General features: G+C 40.0%; 1 protein-coding gene across 1 annotated transcript in view; it reads left to right on the forward strand.

The window, feature by feature from the left end:
• LOC148811427 (deoxyribonuclease-2-alpha-like) overlaps positions 1 to 7,964 on the forward strand; it is a 39,051-nt gene extending 31,087 nt beyond the window's left edge. The window contains exons 5-7 of the mRNA XM_088908765.1: positions 4,790 to 4,954; positions 5,520 to 5,711; positions 7,627 to 7,964. Coding sequence (XP_088764891.1) covers positions 4,790 to 4,954; positions 5,520 to 5,711; positions 7,627 to 7,964 — 695 coding nt within the window. The remainder of the gene's footprint in view (positions 1 to 4,789; positions 4,955 to 5,519; positions 5,712 to 7,626) is intronic.
• The last annotated feature ends 13,279 nt before the right edge of the window (positions 7,965 to 21,243 follow it).

Here is a 21,243-nt window from a genome sequence, read left to right on the forward strand (position 1 = left end):
GCATAATCAGCAAACCAGGAAAACAAAGAACAGGACAGGTGAGATGTGTATCCAGAAAGCGAGTGATCAGAAAAAAGAAATGGAAAACGCAGAAAAAGGAAACGCTTTACAGGATAAAAACAATAACAACAGTAGTGGCTGGGCAAACGATTTTTTTTATCGAAATACAAATTGAGATACTGTACTGTATAATGATGTGCATGAACAAAGGTATACTGCAATTTTCCTTAGATACGCGATTAATGCTTCGTAGGAGGAGGCGGTCTTTTCCTCTTGTCTAACAGTCTGTCCACAAACAAAACATTCCTGTTAGACAAGAGGAATTGAAAAAAAACAATTTTGTCAATGAAAACCGGTGGGTGTGTCTCCCCTGCTGGATGTCCCTCTCACAAACTGCTGAATGAATAAAATAATTTTATTGAAAACGCGTTTGCGATTGTCTGGTATTTAATTTGGTCCCTTTTAACTGTTTTTCGATCTACTGTATTGCTTTGAGATGCCACTTTTAAAGGCGATATGTAAAATAAAGTTTTTTATTATTGTTATAGAGAAACATGATCAGATTTTCCCTGGTTCAGAAAAAAGATCTAAAGTGCTACACATAACTTTCTTAATTCGATGTATTTAAAGCAGTGAACTACTGTAGGTGTCACATAACATTCAGAAATACAATCACGTATTTGACAAATAAAAACGATTATAATCTAATCCTTCCACGTTTGATCCCAAAATCCCAAGAAATATAAATCTAAACGGGTAGAAAGCTATGCTGAAAGTTTATTAAGATACTTAGAAGACAAAGATACTGTATCAATTTATGTTGCATTAGCCTGATTATGATTAAAAAACACATATAATTAAACACGCGTTTGCGATTTAAATCAGAACACGATTTAAATCAATATAAATGTTTATATTGTAACGCATACTGTCCAGCCTCCATTTCTCTATAAAAATTTACTCTGTTGCACACACACACACAATAGAAGCAGGAACCGCTGTCAGAAGGGAAGATATGTTCAAAATATCGCAAATATCGATCATGTTGCGATATATTGAAATATAAAAGTCAATTGATTGTCCATAATATCGCTATTCTATTTTTTCGAAGAAATGTTTGTTAAAAGAAAAGTCCAGCACCAGCTGGATTTGAACACACAACCTGCCAGCTGGTAGTCACGCACCTAGACCAGTCGGCTACAAGACAGCTTGCATGAATAGGCAGGCGAAACAGCCCTACACAGCCCTGTCGCAGCACACGAATACCGTTATTAAATTCTTTAGATACGCAATTCCATATTATATTAGCAGAAAAGCTTAAAACTACCACTTTTTCACACGCTATTTCACATGCTAGTTAAATACTTCGATGCTTAAAATCGTTAGGGAGAAATGGAATACTGGTGTGTATTTTTCCTTTAAAGTGCCGATTCCTGGAATCTGACTGGCTGACACCCCTCTGAAGTGGTTCCATAAAATCTGGTATACGGAAAAGAAAGCGTTGATAAATACAAGTGTCTTTTAATACACTCTTTGCTGTGCTGTTGAGGATCCTTGTGATATTTTAAGCTCTAGTTGAATGATAGGTGTCGCATTTTAAATCATTTTCGTAGTTAGAAATTATGAAACGCCCTGTTAAAAGCAAGGAAGTTTTTATGCCCGTTGAAGTAAAACAAAATGCCTGACAAAGTATGGCTTGGACAGATTCCAAGCGCTTGTACAAATGTGCTAAAGAAATTATACTTTGAGTATACAGCTTGTCCAAAGTCATCCATTATTAATACTATTAGTAATATCTTCAGTAAAGGCTTTGATGCATAAATATTTCTGATAAAGGTAGGTTGTGTACTTTTGTCCAACTGAGCAATCTTGCTTTCATAAAATATACCAACATTTTAATGACTGATGATTAACATGCTGTAATACACAGTTCAAAATTAAAGGCTCGAAAGCTGTACATGAGAGTTAAGCTCCCCCTGGCGGTTTTACAAGGCGACGCCGGATAGTTAACCACGTGACACCACGTTAACTGCGTCATACCGCGTGATACTGCGACACGCCCACCGGGGTATGCCGCGAAATACCTCACTCATTTTGAATGGCTGCATCTGTAAGTTATAAATGCAGACGCTCCCTCGGTGCCGCGCCGGGTGTAAATATTAAAATATACATTCGTCCCGGTCACAGGCCGAAGAGCGCCCGGCTGGGGTGCGCGGGGAAGAGCAGGACACTAGTGAAAGGCGGGGTTTAGGAAGGCGTACAGTCTGGGCAGGTATAGATTACACTTTTCTAAAACGTATTTGAAAAATAAAAACGATTACAATCTAATCCTTCCACGTTTGATCCCAAAATCTCAAGAAATATAAATCTAAACGGGTAGAAAGCTATGCTGAAAGTTTATTAAGATACCTAGAAGACAGAGATACTGTATCAATTTATGTTGCATTAGCCTGATTATGATTAAAAAAACACATATAATTAAACACGCGTTTGCGATTTAAATCAAAACACGATTTAAATCAATATAAATGTTTATATTGTATCGCATACTGTCCAGCCTCCATTTCTCTATAAAAATTTACTCTATTACACACACACACACACAATAGAAGCAGGAAGCAGAAGCAGGGACCGTTGTCAGAAGGGAAGAAGGTGACTATTCATTGTTATCAAAAATGACTTAGAATCGATCATGTTGTGATATTTTGAAATATAAAAGTCAATTGATTGTCCATAATATCGCTATTCTATTTTTTCGAAGAAATGTTTGTTAAGAGAAAAGTCCAGCACCAGCTGGATTTGAACACACAACCCGTGAGTTGGTAAGCGGGCACGTAGACCAGTAGGCTACAAGGGAAGTCACATGAAGAGAGAGGCGAAACAGCCCTACACAGCCCTGTCGCAGTACACGAATATAATCATATCGTTATTAAATTCTTTAGATACGCGATTCCATATTATATTAGCAGAAAAGCTTAAAACTACCACTTTTTCACACGCTATTTCACATGCTAGTTAAATACTTTGATGCTTGAAATGTTTAGGGAGAAATGGAATACCGGTGTGTATTTTTCCTTTAAAGTACCGATTCCTGGAATCTGACTGGCTGACACCCTTCTGAAGTGGTTCCATAAAATCTGGTATACGGAAAAGAAAGCATTGATAAAAAAAGCCTGGATTCTCATGTATCTCATACAAGTATCTTTTAATACAGTCTTTGCTGTGCTCTTGAGGATCCTTGTGATATTTTGAGCTCTAGTTGAATGATAAGTGTCGCATTTTAAATCATTTTCGTAGTTAGAAATTATGAAACGCCCTGTTAAAAGCAAGGGAGTTTTTATGCCCGTTGAAGTAAAACAAAATGCCTGACAAAGTATGGCTTGGGCAGATTCCAAGCGCTTGTACAAATGTGCTAAAGAAATTATACTTTGAGTATACAGCTTGTCCAAAGTCATTCATTATTAATACTATTAGTAATATCTTCGGTAAAGGCTTTGATGCATAAATATTTCTGATAAAGGTAGGTTGTGTACTTTTGTCCAACTGAGCAATCTTGCTTTCATAAAATATACCAACATTTTAATGACTGATGATTAACATGCTGTAATACACAGTTCAAAATTAAAAGCTCAAATGCTGTACATGAGAGGTTAAGCTCCCCCTGGCGGTTTTACAAGGTGATGCTGGATAGTTTCCGGCATGACGTCAAATGACGTCGATTAACCGCGTGATACCGCGTGATACCGCGACACGCCCACCGGGGTATGCCGTGAAATACCCCACCCATTTTGAATGGCTGCATCTGTACAAGACAGAAGGACACAGAAAATGGGGGGGGGAAAAAACATCACAGACAGCACAACAAACAATATAATTGTATCTGTAATACTTGCTGGGTTTGCTTGCTTATTCCTATGATTAAAGCCAAGTGCAATGTTTGCTACATATGCAGGATGTGAATTGTTCATTTTATATATATCTAAAATAAAATATTTTAAAATTTACACTATTTCAGGGTAGAACATTTACATGTGTGATTCTGCAGATTTTGTCCAAATCATTGATTCAGTAGAAAACATTTATTTGATGATTTACTGTGTATGGTCAAGACATGATGGAACGTCCGAAGTATATACTGTGTCTGAAGAATACCAACACAAGCTTTCTGTGTTTTCTGGTTTTAAAACTTGAATCATAAAGCTTTAAAGTATATATTTCCATCTTGTTTTTGTTCATTATTTTTTTTCCCATTTACATTTCTTTGACTGAGGCATCACATAAGCTAAGAACAAATCTGTTGCCATCAGAGCTTTTTCTCCTGGTGAAAATCACTGAGTTTAAAAACACTTCTGTAAGTCAATATAATACTGATGTTTATAATAAAAGATTCATCTGCTGGGTAAAACAAAACTAAAGATGCTTGTTTTGGGCTCTAGGTTTCTATTGAATTGAATTTACAGTAGCCCATTTCTAAATGAATACAGTAAATTAAATTGTTGAGATTAAGAAATAAATCTACATACTTCATGGCCAATTGTCAGTTCAAGAGAACTGAAAATAATTAATAGGATTAAGAATAGTCCTATTTTGGACTATGGTTTTCAATTCTCTTAATCTGACTTTTGATCTGAATTGATTAATTGACTTCGTCAGCTGGGAGCAGGCTTGATAATGGACTCTGTTCAAAAAGAGCAGACTTGTCCTTTAAAAACATTGAAACTGAAAAACCAGACGGATCAAAAACGATCAAATTTTGAGATTTGAATGTATCTTGTGTGACCTTTTTCAGGGATTGTGATGTTAGACAGACAGACAGGAGTGTGGCTGGTTCACAGCACCCCGGAGCTTCCAGATGTGAAAAATCATTCTACATCATTCTGGCCCTCCAGTGGGCATGAAAATGCACAGACCTTCTTCTGCGGGACTTACACATACAGCACCTTCAAGGACATAGGTAGGTGTTCACATGTACATACAGCTGTGTGAAGCTTTTCTTGAACAACTTTGATTGCTGAGCTTTAGTATGTCCATGGCATTGACATCGCAGCTGTCTATCACTTTCTGAAAGCCTTTGGTACAATTTTTCCAGATTTTAAGATTCAAGTATTGGTTATTTGCAGTTTTTGTTCTGGTTTGGTGCACCTTTTCTTTTCCTATTCTAAATTTACCTGTGGGGCAAAAACCAGTCTATTCTGTTATTTTCTGTTGGTGGTTCAATTACATATGAACGCTTAATATAACCCTGAGAATAGGTGGACACTAATAGACTTACACCTCATTGTGTATACAGATGAAAATAAATATCGAAATAGCCTTAGACTTTCTAATTGAATCTAAATGATGTGTATTGTGGCTGCTGAAAATGTATGTCAACATTTTAGAACTTGGAGGATAGTTTAACAAATGAAAATAAATAAAGGTAACTCTCCAAACTAATGGAAAAAGAAAGGGGGCATTTGACCTGGATGTATGAAAATGCCATACTTACTCTTGGTTATTTTTCATTCTTGTCTCTACAGCTGTGCAACTCCAGTATATCCATGTATACTCTTTTGACTATCACATCCCCCAAACCTTCCACAGAGACCTTCAGTGTGTGGCTCAGAGAACATGCTATCCCAGGAAAGAGCCTTGGTTTAAGCAGCTGCCCCTGACATCTTTAGCAGGGGAAACTTTCACCAGCTTTGCAAAATACTCTAGATTTAACGACGGTGAGCACCACTTCTTCCCTCTCGAATCTCAATTCCTTTTCATGAAGTTTCTGATAAATGCAAGTCGATCTGAAATTTCCCTTATGCAAATGGCACTACCACCCATACCAATGCCAGATATTGGTTTTAAGATTAAACAAAACGTATTTTTCTGTTCTACAACTTACTTCAGACATCCCCCTTCATTCGCATTTCTTTTCAAAAGCTGCTCAAACAATGTGTGAGATGGGGGGAAAACAACATTGCGAAGGCACAAAACCTGTCAGTGTTCAGAAAAAGAAAGCCAAGGCAGAGCTAGAGTCTGCAAAACAAAAAAATCAGTAAAGTCTATGGATCACGGTTTTTTCCCAACTGATCGCTTCTTTAGAAACTATTCTCCAATTCAAAATACAGAAACAGTAGTGAACAACACAGTTGCCATGATCCATATACAATCTCTGTGCTTCATTATTGCAGTTTGTTCCTGGAGAAGTGAAAATGTCACATCAGTTATTTTTCTCATTTTAGATATTTGGAATCAATAGTTTGCTGGTTAACTAATTTTTTGCATGCCTCTACATTTTAAAATCACAAATGAATTATCACAGTTCCAGACCAGTACCAGCTTGGAATAGATGACGAAATGTACTTATTCCTTCAAAATATGTGCTATAACAGCCCCACAGTGATGCTAAGTGTCGGAGTTGGCATAAGTTGTACCAATGATGTTTCTTTCACTGACAACACTACAAGGTCATAGAGGTTGCAGTTATTGGACGCGTTTGAGATCGCTTGGATATCCCAAAGTGCCCAATCTTGTTGTGTTGGTGTTGGTATTCAGTGAATTATGTATCACTGCTGAAACTCGGTCAACAGTGTCTGATTTACTCTGAACAAGCACTTATTGAGCCTCTCAGAATCTGAATTTATTTAATTTTTACAAAGTCTAACTCTATGGTATGTTGGCCGTTTCTAGCCAGCAAGACCCACTTTCTCACAAAGATTTTGTTGGAACAATATCCAGTTTATTTTTAGTCAAAGCCTTTCCCAATTGAAGATGTATTTATATAAAAAAGCAGACTTCGTTTTGGTGAAACTTTCTCAATCTGCCACCTGGCAACTGAACTTTCCTACATGGTTCTGCGGTTACACTTTAGATTTAAGGTTTCATAGCATCGCTTTCTTTCAACAGAGATTTTATGGGATGTTAGTAAAGCATTCATTTATATTCAGTAGTAATTTAGGTTTAGGATTTGTGTCTGAGGTAGTTTGTAGGTGCTTTATTAACATTCTGTAAAGCCCAATTCTTGAGCAAATTGATTAATAGAATATTTCAATCTTTTATTTATACAACAATCTAAAACAAATGTTTTTCTCTTGGTATGTTGATTTAAACACAAGAAAGGATAAAAATATAACTTGTGTAGCTTCTTTAGATACCATTTAATACCTAAGAACACGAGAGGTTACATTTGGCCCATTTAGCTAATTTCTTAGTAGTTGATTCAAGGATCTCATCCTGCTGTTTCTTGAAAGGAACCAGGACTTAAATAACACGTGCAGTTTGTTCCATTAATCTCAACTCGTTTTGAAAAGAAATTGATTAATTGATACAAGGATCTCATTCTGCTGTTACTTTAAAGGTTATTGGAAACGGTTGTCATATTTTATTGAAATACATTTAAAATAAAGGTTATGTAGAAAAGGAACAATCCAGTAAGTTTCAAACACCGCCCTTCAAAAGCAATATGTCACACTTCACACTTGATCTACTGTATATTGGTGGTGTTGATTTAAAAAAGAACGTTCTGGGTAGCAACCAGTACAGTACAGCATTCAGAGAGGGGGGGGAGAAATACACATTCACTTGTTCTTGGGTAGAAAGTGTGCCTGGGACAGATTCTAACATGGAACCTGTGACTCTGTTCCGTTTCACATCTCTACTCAGGTTTGCTGGTTAACTATTTAGGAGACGACTTCTTTGCCAAAAGCTGGGGGAAGCTTCATCGGCCTCTGCCGTCGAATTGCTCCGTGGCGCACAAGGTGTACAACGTGACGACGATGCAGCTGCCAGAGGCCAGGCCTTTCGGCATCATGGTGGACCACTCCAAGTGGTGTGTGATGAAGGGCGGGGGTCCGCACTGGACCTGCATCGCGGACACGAACCGAGAGATCAGTCAAACGAGAAGAGGAGGCGGGGCTGTGTGCACGAGCAGGCCTGGAGTGTGGAAGGCCTTCCTCACAGTAGTTGACACATTTGAGGACTGCCAGTAACACGTGGCTGGCAGAAATAGACGAACAAGAAAGGGCTGCTTTTCAAAAGATACTGCATAGTTTTTCCAAGTCAAAGCAAATGGTGGTAAGTAATATGTAAGAAAACTCTGCAGTAGCTCAAGTAAGTAGTGCGTCAACACGTGTAGGCTGCAAAAGAGAAGAAAAGAAACGGGAACTGACACCTGAAGAAGACTCTACAGCTGAAATATTGTTTCTTTTCTTCTCTTTTCAGCATGGAATAAACCTTTACATGTTCCTAAACTATTCAGTACTGACCTTACTAGCAAAAGTAAAATGTATTTAGAAAGGATATGTATCACGAGGAAGTCATGCATCTAAAAAAACATTTTTTGAATTAAGTACTGAATATATCGAGGGGGAATATATGTGTGTATTAGCTTTCAACTCTACCCTTTTCTCAAAATATTGCAAATGCAAGTGATCTCCACTGCCTTTTAAACATAATCAATAAGTTTGTTTTCACAGCAGTATTGTAATATATTAATAGTGTAATGCTGACAACACTTTACACAGAAACCACACAATGGATGAGTAATATATATATTTTTACTAGCTAAATCAATAACACCACAGACTACGTATTGCAAAACACAAGACAACCTATGCTTTTCAGAACAGGTGGATAAGGTTAAATAAAAACAATCACCACATCTTCATATACAGTACAGTTACTACATTATTGATCAACTTGAAGCATTGGATTATATGACTGTTTACTCTGTGGAGCTGTCCACTTTGACTGGCTTTGTAATAGGCCTGTACAGTTTAAAAGAGAGAGTTTATGTTCACATTTTTATAAAGAATAAGGTTACAGTGCCGTGCTGGTGTTTCGATCTGGTAAGAATATCTTAAGTCTATTAAACCTTCCAGCATTCCTTAATGATTTACTGATTTTTAAGTCAAAGGCCATACGCCTAGCTGAAGTTAAAAAATATCTGAGGAACTTAAACCATTATTAAGCTGGTACTTGCAAAAGCAGGCATTTCTCTAATGTTGGGTAGGATTGAGTCTCCCCTTGCAGTCTTGATTTTCTGACCTGCTCAATGCCTATGACCTCACAGTGATGTCACTCACAGTCGTGTTCTTCTCCAGTGGGTGATCTCTCTTTTATAAGCTCAAAGCATGTCAAGCGGGGAAAGACTCTCTCTCATGAGTATGTCAGAGGAGTGTGTGCACATTTCCTCATCCTGTTTCAATTGTGTTATTTTAACCTTTGCTAATCCGATAGGTAAATATTAACCCACATATAAGCCGTGCCCGGGAATGTAGACAGTGGAAACTGAAAAATGAACTTCACATGGCACAATTTACCATTCTTACCACTTAAAAAAAAGCTCTTAGTTTTTAAATAAATAAAGGAAAATGTAAAGGTGCTTTTTTTTTCTGCACAAAACTGTCTTTCATAATGTAATATTATGCTGTGGATTAAAAACAAAAGATTCTTTAAAAAATCCCAAGTATAAGTTGTTATAATTAGATGCCATTGTATGCTATATTCGTTTATAGTAGTGCAGGTGGGTAGCTGCGTCAGCATGCGTAGTCTGTAAAGGAACAATAGGTTTATTCCATGCTGAAAAGAGAAGAGAGAAAACGTTTCGGCTGTGAAGCCTTCTTCAGATGCGTCTCCACACACCTTAAGAAGGCTTCACAGCCAAAACGTCATATTAGTTTATAGCCGTATCTTTAAGTTGTAAAAAGCAGTTTTTGAGCAAAAAAAGATGTATTTCTAATATCACACTTAAAGAGGGAGTAGAAACTCCATTGAAACAGATGCCCACAGCCACAATTTAACGGCAGCTGATTGTCAGAGCCACCTGAGAAGTGACAGAGAAAAGCCTAATTTCACAGGGAAATGGTTGTTCTCTTTGAAAGGTTCAATTGAATATATGGAATTAATATTCTGTTTGAATGTATCTCATGAATGCTGTTAAATGATAGTACCTATACAGTACTAACTACATGCTTCAAGACTAACATTGAGCAAATTAAATTCTAGAGGCTAAATACTGTATGCAGTACAGTGGGAAATATTGAATTGTTTTGGGAAATAAAAGACAAATTATATTTACAGTGACTACTGTTCAGGGGATAAAGTGAGTTCCTGAAGTGATTATCCAGAAATAACTAATTTATATACCATAAATATACAGTGTTGCCAAAGCAGGACAGTTTAGTCCAAAAACCTACTGTTCCCCCTAGTGGAAATATAATGTTTGTACTGCTTTCCTTGTGCTACAAGAATATTTGCCAGTATCAAATGATCATAATGTATCTCTTCCAGGCTAAAATAAGCAACAGTAAGGACTGGTATTTAACTGGAATATAGTAGCATAAAAAAGCAGTGGTGCTGTCTCAGAGCACTGGGGCCATGAGTTCATCCTCAGACCTGGGGTTTGTATGTTCTACATGTGTTTGCTTGGGTTGTCTTCAGGTAATTGGCTTTTGCGAAAATTGTCCCTGGTGTGAGTGTGCGCTGTGATGGACAGGTGTCCGGTTCAGGGTATATCATGCCTTTGGAAATGGATTAGAAAATGGATGGATTAAAACCTTCATTACCTTTATAGAATTCTTTCCTTTTAACATTATTTTACTATTGGAAACCACTGTAATTTTAAATCATATCCATTCAGCTATCAACTATTTTACCACAATATTACAGTACATTTTACCTTTTGTATATCCTTCTGAAACAGTGCTGCTGTGCATTCCGTTACAAAAAACGCTACATATATTCTGCTACCAGAAAGTCTCATTAAAACACTAAAGAAAACATACTCATTAAGTGCAATTTGAGATTTTACATCAATATGGAGACCGTAGACTGACACTGACTCAGTACATACAGTGAAAGTGGTTCAAGCTTTTAGAGACAACCTGTAAAATCTCACTGTCAGTCTCTGAGTCTGCAGATTGATTAAGACGCACAGTCTCTGGGGTGGGAATTCTTTCTTATTGGCTTATTTGCTGACAAGGGAGAGTTGACACATTCAAGAACACCATCCACAATTCAGAGGCAAGGTTATTAGATCTGCAGCAGGTGATTAAGAGACTCTTCTCCGGCTCCTATTTTCATCGTACAGGGAGATGGCTGGGAGCAGCACTCCGATAATGGACACTACCACCCACGCCACTATATTCTCCGCCATGTCATTCAGTTCTTCCGTTGTTATCTGTTTTAAAGCAACAGCATAAATGTAGGTTAACCACGGAGGACTAACATTGTCTTTTATTGCTTTTAACAGGGTGTCAGCTGAGCATTAGACAGGATTCATCCATTCTCCCAGCAAACAGTGATAGGCTGATTTCTTTTTAAGGTCTTATTTTGTTTCGACTTCTCCTTGGAATATATCATATTCTATTCACATTTTTTCTACAGCCTACAGCCTATTCTGGACTTTTCTTTCATTTCCTTTCCCTTCTTACCTCTCTCCCTCCTATTCCTTCTCTCTCCCAAAACCAAACCATTGTGCATTTTACTACACTGTATTACAATTAAAACACAAGATGAAAGGTTCTTATAAAATAGCTACAAATTATTTGTTTCTGGTACTAAATCTGTGTTTTGAAAATCATACTGCTTGGGGCACATTGCATTCTCTTCTTCTGACAAGATACCAAGGGTTTTGAGTCCCAGCTGGGTTTCTTCACAAGTCTTTTTCATAGGAACCCAATTCGAACAAATTACATACAGTAATTTCTAATTTTCTCAGGCAATGCAATAGATGCTGTTAATGGAATACAAGTACATTTTAAAAGGCAACCTTAGGTAATGTGACAATCAGTGCACTTCTTTTCAGTCCTTCAGATATCCCTTGTGGTGCCTCCGGGGGAAAGTTTATGTAAATGAGAGAAGTACTCACACCACACTTTTCTTTCCTGAGTTTCGTGGCGTTTCTTCCTCCAATTATCTTCCAAATCCAGTCCGTAATCCGCTCTCTTAATCCTGCTCCGATCCGAGTTCCAAAAATCCGTAATAAAGCCAATCCGCGATGTATCCTTATCCACTATCCGCAATCCAAAAACCATAAACCTTTTCTCCTTTCAGTAGTCCGTTACTCCTTAGTCCGATCTTTAACATCAACCTCTTTCCTCTCTCATCCTCCAAACCGCATACACCTTATCAGCTTCCGCCTTGTCCACTGCCTCCGGGGCACTTAGATTTCGGTTCCTGATGCGGCTCAGCTGTGTCTCATTGTTTCTCAGGGTAGACCCTTTCCATATACGGGTCAGCTGATTCTTTTTGGCAGCCATTTTGCTTAGGTCCATATCTAGTATTTTAAGTAGGTAATTCCGAAAATACCTGTTATGAATGACCCTTCCCCTGGTCATCTTACACCCTTTACTTCGCTGGCCTGTAATGTGGGTGTTATATTCTATGATTTTCTCCTTGTTTTATTTATTACCTTGTCCAGTAGGTGGCAGAATTAGCACAGTAAGGAACTAGGCTTAAGGAGCAATATTTTTTTAATCAAGCTGACATCTTCCTCTAAAATATGTTTTTTTTTCGGTAGTGGTATGAAAAACACAACCTGAAAATATAGTAATGAAAATGAAAAGACAAAGCTTGTGCAACCAGGTGATGAGCAGCTGGGCCCGGGAATCAGGAACAGCGCCTCGTGCAGGCTGGTAGACCCTCGCTACCAGCCTGCTGTACGCCTGACTTGTACGTATCTCTGGAAACTCTCCCATGGCTCTTTCTAATTTTTTAGGTAAGATCTGAAGTAATAAGGCTTTTTTAAAAGGTCTGTAAATTTATGTTTACTGATGTCATAGTTTCGGTTTAAGGTTTACGCGTTTATATTTGTTTTAAGAGTATCAAAAGTGTATTCGGGCTCTGCGGGTTATCAGAGACGAAATTGAACTTCGTTAACTAACTGTGTTAAGTCGCTAGATGAAAACTGTCTGTGTGTTGTGAGTTAAGTTCTTAGTGAGTTGAGTTATGTTGTGTCGCGTTTAAATGGTGTTTTAGTAAACGTCTTCAACAGGGGAAAACAACATGTACGAGGGTAGGAGTCAGACTCTCGCTACCAGCCCGCTGTAAACCTGACTTGTACATATCTCTGGAAACCCTCCCATGTTTTTTTCCATTTTTGTAGAAAATAAACTTTAAAAAAGGAAACAGTGTGTGAGTTCCTCTTGCGCGCGCCGGTGAGTGCACACGATCAACGGTAAAGCTGCCAGAACTGAGAGGGCCCCGCTAGAGGTCACCACAGCCAGGCAGAATAGGGACTGTGACGTAAACTTGAGCAGTGAGTTATGGGAGTTGTAGTTCATAAAGCCAACGCTATGTCCGTGAGCAACTATAGCCAGTTCTAAAACCCGGCTCCCCTTAAGTGAGGATTACACTTGCATTCCAGGCTTTTCTATGGAAGCCCGTTGCCGCCAGGGAGTAAAAAAATCGTGCTATGGTATTTCAGAATTCCGACTTAGCATCTCAGAATTGCGACTTAGTATCTCAGAATTGCGACTTAGTATCTCAGAATTGCGACTTAGTATCTCAGAATTGCAACTTTGTAACTCAGAATTGCGACTTAGTATCTCAGAAAGTACCTCAGTTGGCAGGACCTGGGTTCGAGCCAATGCAGTGAGGCACAAACTAGGGTGGGAGCAGCGAGGGCACAAGCCCTAGAACCCGAATCCATTACAATAACAAAAGGACAGACAATGAAATATGGGCTCTTTCGAAGTCGCAAATGTGAGATATAAAGTCAGAATTCTGAGTTACTTAGTCGGAGTTCTGAGATACTAAGTCGGAATTCTGAGTTGCTAAGTTGCAATTCTGAGATACTTAGTCGGAATTCTGAGTTACTAAGTCGGAATTCTGAGATAATAAATCGGAATTCTGAGATACCATAGCGCGTTTTTTTTTTACTCCCTGGCGGAAACGGGCTTCCATACTTTTCAATCATCTTTTCCTTTTCCAACATTTCCTAAAATATTGATTTTTTCTTGTGCATTTGATTGAAACAGTTCTTACATAAAAATAACACCATTTTTAAAAATCATTTAGAATAATATTTTAATAAACACGAAGGTGCATTCATCATTTAGCATAATGTAGAAAGTTATCTTTTTAGAAACAAAATTGGTGAACGTGTTTGGGGGTCATTTAATTTGATTCCAGACGTGTGCACCTTATGTAGGGGGTTTGTGTCTTCTCCCTGCTTTCACATAATCTTCCTTTGGGTGATTCCCTCCATCTTCCATCTTCAACACATGCTTGTTCGGTTCACTGGAATGTCTACATCGCCCTGTGTGTTTGTGTATGTACCCTACAAGGGGACAAGTATACTACTAATGCCGAGTTACACCTCTGATATTCTGGGATAGACTCCTGGTCAGCTAAACCCTTAAACAGGAATAAGTAGCCTTCTGAAAAAGGGTGGATAAAAGACAATTAATCAAATAGATCTTAATTTCACGACCTGTTGTTCACCAGACTGCAGAATAAACACAAGCAGGACTAACAGTTCCCAACAGACAGTCAAGTAATGACAGAGACTACTGGAAATGAATCAGATGCCAGTTCTTCAAAGACAAAATATTATAGAAACGGAGTTCTCGTATCCTGCAGGTGATCAGACCAGCAATGTGATTGTCAGCAAGACTAGGCTAAAAACAAGCATGTGCTCATTTCATACATTCAGGGTATTAAAATAATAAAATAATAATAATAATAATAATAATAATTGCTTACACTTATATAGCGCTTTTCTGGACACTCCATTCAAAGCGCTTTACAGGTAATGGGGACTCCCCTCCACCACCACCAATGTGCAGCATCCACCTGGATGATGCGACGGCAGCCATAGTGCACCAGAACACTCACCACACATCAGCTATCAGTGGGGAGGAGAGCAGAGTAATGAAGCCAATTCATAGATGGGGATTACTAGGAGGCCATGACTGGTAAGGGCCAATGGGAAATCCTACACCCCTACTCTTTTCAAGAAACGCCCTGGGATTTTTAATGACCACAGAGAGTCAGGACCTCGGTTTTATGTCTCATCCGAAGGACGGCGCCTGTTTACAGTAAAGTGTCCCCGTCACTATACTGGGGCATTAGGGCCCACATGGACCGCAGGGTGAGCACCCCCTGCTGGCCCCACTAACACCTCTTCCAGCAGCAACCTTAGTTTTTGCCAGGAGGTCTCACAACCAGGTACTGACCAGGCTCACACCTGCTGAGCTTCAGTGGGTTGCCAGTTGTGAGTTGCAGAGTGATATGGCTGCTGGATAAAATGGATTGTATTCTCTTTTTTTACTAGGGATTTGAATTTGAAGGACTGTATCCACATCTTATTGCACCCAGCCTGACCGTGTGGCTCTGCAGATCAATCAGTGAACACACATTTTGTCAGCAAATTTGATCCCTCTGTCATCCACTGAGTCTTTTTCAGACGTTCCAAGCTTTGGCATTTGTATTATGTAATCTTGGTCACAAATCCGAATGCATATTCTGTCCAAAAGAAAGGATAATCCTCTTGCAACTAAACAGATAAGCAGTATAATTGTTGATGACTGTAATTTTCTTTGCTCTCACACTGCAACAGAAATGAAGAAACTGACCTCTGGTAATTGCAGAGCCCTTCTCCACAGCATTGAATTGGATCAAGTGATTAGACAATGGATGGATAATATTCCATGTGTCATGCTGCTGTGACTGAGAATATTGAGGACAAGACCTGTATAACTAAAATGGCTGCAATACCATAATTGACCATAATTAAAATTGCATTTCTACACTTCTTTTCCATCCCAAAGGATCCCAAAGTCCGTCACGCATTGTCCACCACTATACCAGCAGTTCCTCGGAGCTACAGATGAAAAGTGGTTGAAAAGTGAGAAATTTCTTCACCAATTGTTTTAAGGAAAAACTTTAGGAAGGCCAGATTAAGAATTCCAGAGTGAAATCTAGCCAGAATACAGAGGGGTTAACACACCTATTCTTATAAACAGGGATCTTAAATAACCAAGTATGAAATTTAAAGCACGGCATTGCTACGGTACAAATACCTTCAGCCAAACCGAAAACAACCAGAACACATCTCGAGGCTGAGGAATTAGGAACCTCGTGAAATGGCCGTTCCGTTGTGACGTCATCCTACCGTCGCACCCAGATTTGTTTTTTAAAAGTTTGTCTGTGCGTTTTTAATCCCTTTCTGCAGCTACCCAGCTACAGATACCAGTTTACCAATTTAACAGCTTCATCCTGCATATTAGGTGCCGTTTTAGACATATCTAGAAAAGACACATACAGACACATCAACCGCCAAAAAGCAAGACTGGGCAGAGAGAGGATGTTTTCATCCTTATTTCACCAGTGAAGCCCAACTGAAAGGAACTAGGAGACAGCAGAGTGCAAGAGTAGCGTTATAAAACGCTTCGAAAAAAAGTGTTTTATAAGACTATAAAACCTACTGTATATACAATATACTGTAGCGTTTACAGGTTCTTTTCAGAACAAAGGACCAGTGGAGACGCGATTAACAAACCAAGGGATAGCTTTATTCATTAACAACCACAAAACCAAACACAGGATATACATGCACATGAGGAGACTGACGGAACACGTACACATCTTTAGGGTGGTAATTACTTAACAACACGCTATACACTTATAAGTCTGGAGCCTCCCCACACGGCTCCTCCTCCCGGGCCCGGTAGGGGGCCAGGCGGTCTCGGTGCAGGACCACCACTCTCCCACCACTCTTCGCAACCGGACACGGTAGCAGACCTCGCCCACCACCCCGAGTACCTCAGCGGGCCCCTCCCATGACGGCGCCAGCTAAGGGCTGAGTCCCCGGGCTGGAAGGCAGGCCCTCTGCAGCGCAGGTCATAGTGCCGCTTCTGCCGGACCCCATCTGAGTCAGGTGGGTCCGTGCAAAGCTGTGCACCCGCTGCATCCGCTGCCGTAGGCCCCACTCGTAGTCCAGTCCAGCCCGCGGTGCCGACCCGTCTCCTGGCGTCGGGCCAAAGACCAGGTCCACTGAGGTTTGCATTTCCCGGCCCAGCATGAGCGAGGCCGGGGTGCACCCGGTGTATTCCTGGACCGCGGTCCGATACACCCAGACCGCAAGGGGGAGGTGGCGGTCCCAGTCCCGTTGGTTCCGGGACACCAGGGTGGCCAGCTGGGTGGCGAGCGTCCGATTAAACCGCTCCACCAACCCGTCGCTCTGGGGATGCAGCGGGGTGGTCCGTGTCTTAGTGATCCCCAGGCGCTGGCACACTTTGGGAAAGACCTGGGACTCGAAGTTACACCCCTGGTCACTGTGTAACTCCTCCGGCACCCCCAGCCTGGCAAACATCCCCTCCAGTAGTGCATCGGCCACCGTGGGGGCACTCTGGTCCGGGAGGGCGTAGGCCACCGGCCACTTCATAAAATAGTCCATGGCCACCAAGACGAGTACACTAAAAAGTACACTAAAAGTAACCGCAGAGAATATTCTGTTCAACGTTTCCCACCCATAAATGTGCCTGGGATGGTGATTGATTCTTATACAGATGACACAGAAGTCATGAGTCAGGACACTCCCTATAGAGCCCTGGCTGATGCTTCATCAAAACTTCAGGATCAACCTACTCCTACAGCAGAACAAGAAAATGAATTGACATGTAAAAGCAATCGAGTTCCCCGGTCCTGGGTTTGGAAGAAACACTCTACTTCAAATAACATGGGACTGGGTGAACAAGAGTTCATGGAACTTCCTTGCAGAAGCAATGTGTTAGAATATTCATTTACTGATCAAAACAGCTTAAATGCTGCAGAACAAAAGAGAGGTTTAGAGAAAACAACACTTGACAATGTTGAGGAAGGAGACCAGCGAAGCCCTCTCATTTCACCAAAGATTGACTTCTCAGCAGAACACATAGCATGTGCAGAGTCTGCAGTGTCTGACATTGAAATTGTTGCCATGGGTATTGTTGACATTATTATGGGCGAACTTGATGTAACGGAGGCCTCAGATACAAAAAGCAAGTCTAGAGCAAGCCAAAAGAAATCAGAGTGTGCTGCTGGTCTCGTCACTGAGAATAAAGCATTTCCAATTTGTTCCAAATGTTTTCCATTTAATTTTGAAATCAGGAATTGCAGTACAATTGGGCACAGCTCACAAATCTAATTCAGATCCAACTTTAAAGAGCCCTCTAGTAGTTCAGGATTTATCCCATCCAAAGTCCTCAGAGCTCTCTATGCAGTTGTTGTATTCATGTACTGAGAAATCAGTGAAAAAGCTGTTGAAGCAGTGCCTCAGTTTTCCTGATTCTCCAACTTTTGACGAAAATGAGAAAGATGTTTCACTTTTTCAAGATTGTGATACAAATCCGGAATTTAAGTCTTCCCAAAGGATTTCAGAGAAAGTGTCTCTGACTGCCAAGGATCACAGACCACAGAAAAGTACTGAACCATCAGTGCCCAGTTCACAGATGTACCATGATGCAATTAATCAGCTTTCCAGCTTGCTTGTAAAGTCTGTCATGGATGTTTTGTCTGCTGCATGTGATTTATCAATGGAGCCTGAAGACAGTGAAAATCAAGGTAAGAAGGAAATCAAATCAAATCATTTAATAGTGTATTAACCTTTTAGTTGTTATGAAGTACAATTTAAAAAATGTAGTGACTGTAATAAATATACAGTACCTTTATTTTCTATCTGTTGTATCTTTTAAATGTTTTTGATGTATTTAGACCAAGATAGTGTAGGCCATGACTATGAATGAGAGAATGAGTGAATATAGCCATATATTCAGTAGCCATATATACAATATCTGTGAATATGGCTGCTTCTTTGTATGTAGTTACCTGAGCTCCAAGATGTAATAGTTTTACAGGAACATGAAGCTTTATACTCAAATATTTTGTGATGCCTGTCATTCATTACTTCTCAATATAATTTAGTTTTTGTTTCAATTGTACATACTTTCTGATATTTTGTTTTACTATCATTAAATGAAAAGCTCTTTGTTACCATAGGTAATATACCAGCAGCCAGGATGACATCAGAAATTGAGAAGAGTTCTTCTGAAGAACTGAAAAGAGACTCCCACCTTGAAAACAGTTCTGAAATCAAACCACTCAGTGTCCCTGTAGAACTGTTGAATATTGAACTGGTTTCCTCAGTTGGGCTCCAGGAAATTTCTATGGCTAAATCAACAGAATCACTTAATATGACTTTAGTGTATACTGAGACTGTGGAAAACATCATAAAACAGCTGCTATTGCAGATATACCCTACTTTGATAAAAGAGGAAACTTCTACAGAAATCCCAGGGAAGATGTCTGTGTCTTTGCTGAGTCAGCTAGCTGTGGACCTCTTTGACAGTGTGTTGCAGGACTTGTCAGAAAACCAGGAGATAACAGTTGTGAAACAGGATAATGATGTGTTTCATGAACCACACAAGATTCAGCAGGTTGCCAGCTCTGTTCACAATGAATTGCTGTGTCAAACTGGATCCCAACAGGTTCTACAGAAAGCTGTAGCCTCCAGAAATGAGACAGTGGTCAAAACCATAATCAGTTCTATGGTGACCAACATTTCCAAGCTGACACATTCAGCTTCCCGATGTTCATCCCTTTCACCAGAGACCAGTATTAGTAGAGAAGCAAGTGAGATCGTTGATGAGGTGATGGGTGATATTAAAATAACTAGTGAGCACAACAAAGAGGCAACACCCAGTGCTCAGTCTTCTGAAGTTTCTCTTGTTTCTTCTGAAATAGTACATGGAGTCACAGATAATCTGCTAAAGGAAATTCAGGTAAACTGTTCCAGCCCTGAGTCCAGTACTCCTCAAGTTGCCATTGATATGGAAACCTGGAGCACTGAGCAGCTCATGTGCACCAAAACGGACCAGTTAGAACCTTCACCTGTTATTGGTCGAACAGTCAGAAGTAAAAAACTGCAGTCTTCTATGACAAAGTCTCCAAAAGGCTTTTCTCCAACAGTCCCAAGTGGTTTTGAAAACAGTTTCCAGCCAGAAGATACTATGGATAAGCCCTGCTCATCACGTTCCCTAGGAGAAGCTGTTGCTGTGATACCTTGTTCTAATAAGAAAAAAGATTGCTTAGCTTCTGAGACCCCAGACAAGCCTGGAGATTATCTGGTTCAAAGAGTCCAGGATCTAGAAGGAGTACAGCAGTGTAAGGCTTCAGAGAAGACAGTTAAGAAGACTAAGAAGAGCTCCTTGAGGCCAGACTGTATGAAAACACAACCTCTGGAGTCCTCTTCGCATGATGTGAAGGTTGATGAGCTTATGAGTGATATTAGAATCACTAGTGAGCACAACAAAGAGGCAATACCCAGTGCTCAGTCTTCTGAAGTTTCTCTTGTTTCTTCTGAAATAGTACATGGAGTCACAGATAATCTGCTAAAGAAAATTCAGCTAAACTGTTCCAGCCCTGAGTCCAGTACTGAAGATCTGAAGAGACCTCTGCAAACCTTGAGTGAAATGGTTATAAGTATTACTGAATCTGTGATCGTGCAGTTATCAGCTGTTCCAGGAATTACTATAGGCACAGCTGAGCATGACAGATGCATCTTTCTTCAGCCTTCGGATGCAGACCAAATGATTGAAAAAGTGTACAATGACTTGCTGCAAGAAAATGGCTCCCTTATTGCATTATACAAAGCAGTAATGTCCAAAAATCATGAAGTGTCCAATGCCATTATTGTATCTTTGGTTAAAGAGCTCTCAAAGCTCTACTTTTCAACAGCTGAGTCTTCAGCCTCAGGTGTTGGACGCGTTGTGCAGTTGACTGTTCATTAATTGTATGTCTGGCAGGATGGTGGCACTGCTTCACACCAGAGAAAATGATGGAAGGCAACTCAGGGGTAGCACTAGGTACCTGTACATCTGGGTTGTCCTGGGGTGGCACCCTTTGAGTCTGCTGAAGCTCGACAGGTGCAGTTGGAGGGAGACATTCTGTCTGTGGAAAACCAGGTGTCAAATAAGCTTTCAGACGGTTGTGATGAACAACTTGGGTAGGTCCATCAGGGGAGTCTTTCTGTCTAATGACATACAGCACCCCATCTCCATCAGCAGGACGTATTAACTGTATGATACAGTATGGCCCTTTCCAACGTGGCGCCAGTTTACACCGTAAATGAGCTGGATCGTTCAACCAAACTAAGTCTCCCTTGTGGTAAGGTGAGTACTTTACTTTTTTGTCATACTGGGTCTTTTGTTGTAGATGTGCAGCTTCACAATGTTCCTGGCTGGACTGATAAGCATGCTGGAGTTTACGACAAACAAATGCAGCATA

This window comes from Atractosteus spatula (assembly GCF_055471065.1).
Source record: "Atractosteus spatula isolate fAtrSpa1 chromosome 11 unlocalized genomic scaffold, fAtrSpa1.hap1 SUPER_11_unloc_1, whole genome shotgun sequence".
NCBI lineage: Eukaryota > Metazoa > Chordata > Actinopteri > Semionotiformes > Lepisosteidae > Atractosteus > Atractosteus spatula.